We start from the raw sequence: 7,938 nt of genomic DNA on the forward strand, positions 1-7,938 counted from the left end.
GTGCACGCCTGTGGTCCTACTACTCAGGAGGCAGGATGATCTCTTGAGCCTGGGAGGTAGACTACAGTGAGCCATTATCGTGCCTTTGCACTCTAGTCTGGGCGACAGAGCTAGACCCTGTCTCAAAATAATAATAATAATAATAATAATAATAATAATAATAATAATAAAAGATTAGTAGAAAAATACACTTAAATTTGCTTGTAGACCCAGCTACTTGGAGGGTAATGAAGGAGGATCACTTGAGCCTAGGAGTTTGGGCTATAGTGTGCTGTAACTGTGCTTGTGAATAGTCACTGTACTCCAACCTGGGCAATAGAATGGGCTAGCCAACCATCTAGTTGTGGGATACACTGCAGTCATGTTTGGTTATAAATATCTGATTAACATGTCTATCTTATCAGAAGCTATCTTATTCAAAATGTGCTTGTAAGAGATAGGACAAATTCAAGTTATTGTCTAAGGTCAACAGTTTTTAGTCCTTTTCCATTAATATTAAAATAATTCAGGCATTATAATAAGAACTGGTCATATGCTAATTTAAAAGGTAACACACTATATTTATTTTATTTATTTTTTATTTTTGGAGATGGGGTCTTACTCTGTTCCTTGGGCTGAAGTGTAGTAGCACCTTCTTAGCTCACTGCAGCCTCGAAATCATGGGCTCATGTTATCCTTCCACTTTAGCCTCCTGAGTAGCTGGGACTACAGGCATGTGGCTCTATGCTGGCTAATTTTTTAATTTTTTGGTAGAGACTGGGTCTCACTATGTTGCCCAGGCTGGTCTTGAACTGCAAGCCTCAAGTAATCCTCCTGCCTTGGCCTCTGAAAATACTGAGATTACAGGCATGAGCCACCATGCCTGGCCTAGATTTATAATAAAAATTATGAGTAACAGCTGGGCATGGTGGCACATGCCTGTAATCCCAGCACTTTGGGAGGCTGTGGTGGGCGGATCACCTGAGGTCAGGAGTTTGAGACCAGGCTGGGCCAATATGGTGAAACCCCGTCTCTACTAAAAATACAAAAATAAGCCAGGTGTGGTGGTGCACACCTGTAGTCCCAACTACTTGGGAGGGTGAGGCAGGTGAATCGCTTGAACCTGGGAGACAGAAGCTGTAGTGAGCTGAGATCATGCTACTGCATTCCAGCCTGGGAGACAGAGTAAGACTCTGTCTCAAAAGTAAATAAATAAATAATGGCTTGGGCATGGTGACTCACACAGTAATCCCAATGCTTTGGGAGGTCAAAGAGGGGGATCACTTGAGCCCAGGAATTCAAGGCTACAGTGAGCCATATTCATGCCACTGCACTGTAGCTTTGGTAACAGAACAAGACCTTGTCACTAAAAAAAAAATGTAAAAAAAAAAATAGCCTTCTCACAGTATCCCATCAATCTTTAGAATGATTCTTCACTAATTCAGATTCACCCATGAGATCCAACATGTATTTGTCCCACAGTGAACTCCATTCTACAGCAACATAACACAATGGAGTTTCAGTTAATTCCGGAGGCTGGCCAACTACTTACTCAAAGTTACAAAAGAATATAAACTAGCAAAAAACATAAGTTAGATCTGAAAACAGAATCAAATCCTGTGAGCCTCAGTCTAAACTTATAGCTCACCAGGATCATAATGTTCTCTTGAAAGGTCAAATGTATTTTTTAAGTGGCTAAAGGTACATACAATCACTTGATAGCAAAGCCAGACTAAGCATAAGAAAAAATACAGACCACTATCTCTTGTGAATATTGGTGCAAAAATCCTCAACTAAATACTAGCAAAACAAATTCAACAGCATATGAAGAGGGTTATACACCATGACCAAGGAGAACTTATTCTTAGAAGGTAAGGATAATTTGAAGTAAGGAAATCAATCTGTATAACACACCACATTAAAAGGACAAAGGGAAAACGGCCACATAATCATTTCAAGTGATACAGGAAAGCATTTGACAAAATTTAACACCCTTTCATGATAAAAAATACTCCAAAAGCTAGGAAGAGAGAAGGAAACTAACTAAACAAAATAAAGGATATACAATAATCCCTTGGTATACACAGGAGATTTCTTCCAGGAGCCCCTGCATATACCTGAATCTATGCATACTCAAGTCCTCCATTTCGCCCTGTAGAATCCCCATGTACAAAAAGATGGCCCTCTATATACACAGGTTTCACATCCCTCAAATACTGTATTTTCATTCTGTGTTGGCTGAAAAAAATTTGTATACAAGTGGACTTGTACAGTGCAAAAACATGTTGTTCAAGGGTCAACTGTATATAAAAAACCCACAGCTAACATCATACTCAAATTGAAAACCTGAAAGGTGTTCCTCTAAGATCAGGAGTAAGACGAGGATGTTTACTTTCACCACTTTTATTCAACATAGAACTGGAATTCCTAGCCAGAGCAATTAGGCAGGAAAAAGAAATCCAAATTGGAAAGAAAGAAGTAAAATTATCTTTGTTCATAGATGACATAATCTTATGCATGGAAAACTCAAAAAACCTAAAGAATCCATAAAAACTGATAGAACTAATAAATCAGCAAAGCTGCAAGATAAGAAAATCAGTACAACAACATCACTTGTGTTCCTTTATATTACATTAATGAACAATCTAAAAAATGAAATTAAGACAATTCCACTTACTTACAATAGCATCAAAATAATACAATACTTAGGAATAATCTTAAGCAAGGACTTGTCTTGCAAAAGACATATACTGAAAACTACAAAATGTTGCTGAAAGAAATTAAAGAAGACGTGAATGAAAAGACATCCTATGATCATGGACTGGAAGACTTAATATTCTTAAGATGTCAACACTAGCCAATGCGATCTCCATATTCAATGCAATCTCTGTCAAAATTCCAACAATGTTTTGCAGAAAGAGAAAATCTATCCTAAAACTCATATAGACTCTCAAGAAATCTTGAATAGCTAAAACAATCTTAAGAAAGAAAAACAAAGTTGGAGGTCTCACACCTCCTGATTTTAAAACTTTTGACACAAAGCTACGGTTATCGAAACAGTGTGGTACTGAATACAGATAGACACATAGTCCAATGAATAGAATAGAGAGGCCAGAATTAAACTCCCATATCTATGCTCAAGTGACTTTTCAACAAGTATTCTAAGCTCATTTAACGGGAAAGGGCAGTCTTTCAACAAATAGTGCTGGGAAAAATGGATATCCATGTGCAAAAGAATGACTTTAGACCCTTATCTAACACCATATACAAAAATTAAAATGGGCTGGGTGTAGTGGCTCATGGCTGTAATCCCAGCACTTTGGGAGGCTGAGGCGGGCAGATGACTTAAGCTCACAAGTTCGAGACTAGCCTGGGCAACATTTTGAAACCCCATCTCTACAAAAAAATGCAAAAACAGGCCAGGTGTGGTGGCTCATGCCTGTAATCCTAGCACTTTGGGAGGCCAAGGTGGGTGAATCACCTGAGGTCAGTAGTTTGAAACCAGCCTAACCAGTATGATAAAACCTTGTCTCTACTAAAAATACAAAAATTAAATGGGCATGGTGGCATGTGCCTGTAGTCCCAGTTACTCAGGAGGCTGAGACAGGAGAATTGCTTGAACCCAGGAGGCAGAGGTTGCAATGAGCCAAGACTGCGCCACTGCACTCCAGCCTGGGCGACAGAGTGAGACTCTGTCTCAAAAAAAAAAAAAAAAAAAAAAAAAAAAAAAAACAAAAAAACAAAAAACAAAAAACAACAAGAACAACAAAATTAGCTGGGCATGGTGGTACATGCCTGTAGTCCTAGCTGCTTGGGGGGTTGCGGTGGGAGGATCATTTGAACCCGGGAGGCGGAGGCTGCAGTGAGCTGTGACTGCGCGACTGCACTCCAGCCTGGGTGACAAAGGGAGACTGTCTCAAAAAAAATAGGCATAATAAATATAAGAGCTAAAAACTATAAAACTCTTAGATGAAAACATAGGGGAAAAGTTTTATAATACTGGATTTGGCAATTATATCTTGTATATGACACCAAAAGCACAGACAAAAAATGAAAAGAATAAATTGACTTTATTAAAATTAAAAACTTTCATGTGTCAAGAACACTATCAATAGAATGAAAAGACAACCCATAGAATGGGAGAAAATACTTGTAAATAGTATATTTTATAGGGGATTAATATCTGGAATACATAAAGAACTTCTACAATTCAACAAAAACAAAACCCATAATTTAAAAAAATGGGCAAAAGACTTGAATAGACATTTCTACAATGAAGATATATAGATGGGCAAAAACACATGAAAAGATACTCAATATTACTAATAAGTAGGGAAATGAAAATCAAAGCTATAATAAGATGTCTCTTTACACCCATTGGATGGCCATTATCAAAAAAACAAACAAACCAGAAAACACAAAATGTTGGCAAGGATGTGAAGTACTTGGAACACTTGCGCCTTGCTGGTGGGAATGTAAAATGGTCCAGCCACTGTGGAAAATGGTACGGTGGTTCCTCAGAAAATGAAATACTAAATTACCCTCCCATTTCTGGGAATATACCCAAAGGAATTGAAAGCAGAGACTTGAATAGATATTTGTTGCTATTTTTTTTTCTTCTTAAGACGGGGCCTTGTTCTGTTGCCCAGGCTGGAGTGCAGTGGTGCGATCTTGGCTCACTGTAGCCTCTACCTCCTGGGTTCAAGTGATCCTCACACCTCAGCCTCCAAAATAGACAGGACTATAGGCATCTGCCACCACACCTGGCTGCTTTTTTTTTTTTTTTTTTTAATAGAGATAGGGTCTCACTGTGTTGCCCAGAGTGGTCTCAAACCCCTGGGTTCAAGTGATCCTCCTGCCTCAGCCTCACAAATCGCTGGGTTTACAGGCATGAGCAACCGTGCCTGGTTTGAACAGACACCTGTACACAAATGTTCACAGCAGCATTATTCACAATAGTCAAAAGGTAGAAGCAACCCAAATGCCCATCAACAGATGAGTGAATAAACAAAATGTGGTATTAAACAGAAAGTATATTCATATGATGGAATATTTTTTCTTTTGTTCTTTTGTTCTTTTCTTCATACAATGGAATATTATTCAGCCTTGAAAAGGAAGGAAATTCTGGCACAAGCTATATGGATGAACCTAAAAGACATTATGCTAAGCCAGTCACACACACAAAAAAACAAATACTGTATGATTTCACTCATATGAAGAACCTAGAGTAGTCAAATTCACAGAAACAGAAAGTAGAATAGTAGTTGCCAGAAGCTGAGGAAAGGGAGAAATGGATACAGAATTTCAGAATGAGAAGATGAAAAAGTTCTGGAGATAGATGGTAGTAATACTGAAAAGCTGCACAACAATGTGAATGTATTTAATACCATTGAACTGTACACTTAAAAATGGTTAAAATGGTAAATTTTGTGTTATGTATATTAGAAAAAAAAAAGACCAAAGTCTGTCTCTGTTACTCAATCTTTCTTCCATTGATTAAATAAATTCTTTTAAATGCTGTAAAACACATACCTTTCTGTAAAATAGTGCTAAGGACCCAGTTCTCTTTGGCCTGCTTATTCCAGTTGAATGTACCTCTTGTGCTTTAGTCAGACTGGTCTGTTTTGGAGAAGCACCAATTAATGAATGAGCAGTAAGTGATACAGGACTCTTGACTTTGGACTCTTGATTTGTATTCATGGAAATAGGTATCAGCTTGATCTCTGCAGCATCATTTGCAACACCTGAATGTATAAGTATTATTAGAAATAATCTGCATATGTTCTAGGAAAGTTGTCAACTATATATATTTTGTCAATTATATATATACATATCTGTGTGTATAAGAAGGCTACAAAATAGTAATTTTTAGGTTATGTTTTTTTTTTTTTTTTTTTTTTTTGAGACAGGATCTCCCTTGGTCACTCAGGCTGGAGTGCAGTAGCGCCATCTCAGCTCACTGTGGCCTTGACCTCCTGGGCTCAAGTGATCCTCTCACCTCAAGTCCCACAAATAGCTGGGACTACATGTGCAAGCCACCATGCCTGGCTAATTTTTTTTTTTTTTTGAGATGGAGTTTTGCTTTGTCGCCCAGGCTGGAGTGCAGTGGTGTGATCTCAGCTCACTGCAACCTCTGCCTCCCAGGTTCAATTCTCCTGCCTCAGTCTCCTGAGTAGCTGTAACTACAGGCGCATGCCACCATACCCAGCTAATTTAAAAAATATTTTTAGTAGAGACGGGTTTCACCATGTTAGCCAGAATGTCTTGATCTCCTACCTCGTGATCTACCCTCCTTGGCCTACCAAAGTGCTGGGATTACAGGCGTGAGCCACCGTGCCCGGCCTGTATTTTTTTAGAGATGGGAGTTTTGCTATGTCACCCAGGTTAGTCTCCAACTCATGAGCTCAAGCCATCTGCCTGCCTCGGCCTCCCAAAATGCTAGGATTACAGGCATGAGCCACTGCAGCTGGCTTTTTTTTTTTTTTTTTTGAGATGGAGGCTCACTCTGTCACCCAGGTGGGAGTGCAGTGGCCTGATCTCGGCTCACTGAGACCTCTGCCTCCCAGGTTCAAGCAATTCTACTGCCTCAGCCTCCTGAGTAGCTAGGACTATAGGCATGCACCACCACACACGGCTAATGTTTTTTCTGTATTTTTAGTAGAGACGGGGTTTCACCACGTTGGCCAGGCTGGTCTCAAACTCCTGACTTCAAGTGATCCACCTACCTCAGCCTCCCAAAGTGCTGGAATTACAGGCATGAGCCACTGTGTCCGGTATCCCCACATTTTTTTTTTTTTTTAAGACAACGTCTTGCTCTGTTGTCCTGGCTGGAGTACAGTTGCGTGATCACGCCTCACTGTAGTCTCAAATTCCCGGGCTCAAGTGATTCTCCTGCCTCAGCCTCACAAGTAGCTGGGACCACAGGCACACATCACCACGCCAGCTAATTTAATTTTTTGTAGAGATAGGATATTGCTATGTTGCCCAGTCTGGGTCTCAAACTCCTGGGCTAAAGTGATCCTCTTGCCTCAGTCTCCCAAAGTGCTGGGATTACAGGTGAAAGCTACCATGCACTGTAAAAATCTTTATTTTCTAGAAACAAGAATATTCGGTTTTGTTTTCATACTTTAAATTTATTGGAAAAAAAAGCAAATTTTGTTCTCATTTTATATGTGCCTGTGACGCGTTTATAGTTTAAATTTATTGGAAAAAAAAGCAATTTTTTAAACGTTTTCAGCACTTGAGATGTTGGTCAAAAAACAGAATTTTTGCTCAATACATACATATTGGAAAGCTCAGATAAGAACATTTTAAAAGTAGCTCGGGGAGTTTGAGACCTGGGCAACATGGTAAAACCCCATCTATACCACAAATACAAAAAAATTAGCTGGTAGTGGTGGCACTTGCCTGTGGTCCCAGCTACTCAGGAGGCTGAGGTGGGACGATCACTTGAGCCTGGGAGCACAGGTTGCAGTGAGATGAGATCGTGCTGCTGTACTCCAACATGGGTGACAGAGTGAGATCCTGTCTCAAAAAATAAAAAAAGAAGAAAAGAAAAAGTAAAATCAGTCTAAACAAAGAGGACAGTAAATTTATAAAATTTGAAAATAAAAAAAACTATAGGTTCAAAACAAAAGACAAGGTGGAGCACAGAGGATTTATAGGGCAGTGAAACTACCCTGTATGCAGCTACAGTGACAGACACATGTCATTATACATTCTCAAAATCAATAAATTATTCAATACCAAGAGTGAACCCTAATGTAAACTATGGGCTTTGGGTAAATTGTCAATAATGTAGGTCCATCAACTGTAACAAATGTAGCATTCTGGTGTGGAATACTGATAATGGGGGAGGCTTTATATGCCTCTGGTAGGGGAAGAGGGAATATGAGAAATGTCTGTACCTTCCTCTAAATTTTGGTGTGAATCTATAACCGCTCTAAAAAAATCAAATCT

General features: G+C 39.2%; 1 protein-coding gene across 4 annotated transcripts in view; it reads right to left on the reverse strand.

The window, feature by feature from the left end:
- Window positions 1-7,938, reverse strand: part of RBL1 (RB transcriptional corepressor like 1) — a 95,918-nt gene that overhangs the window by 27,012 nt on the left and 60,968 nt on the right. For all 4 annotated transcript variants that reach the window (XM_017859133.1, XM_017859134.1, XM_017859131.1 and 1 more), the window contains one exon: window positions 5,512-5,723. In XM_017859133.1, coding sequence (XP_017714622.1) covers window positions 5,512-5,723 — 212 coding nt within the window. The remainder of the gene's footprint in view (window positions 1-5,511; window positions 5,724-7,938) is intronic.

Source organism: Rhinopithecus bieti, unplaced genomic scaffold (genome assembly GCF_001698545.2).
Source record: "Rhinopithecus bieti isolate Rb0 unplaced genomic scaffold, ASM169854v2 scaffold_38981, whole genome shotgun sequence".
Classification (NCBI taxonomy): Eukaryota; Metazoa; Chordata; class Mammalia; order Primates; family Cercopithecidae; genus Rhinopithecus; species Rhinopithecus bieti.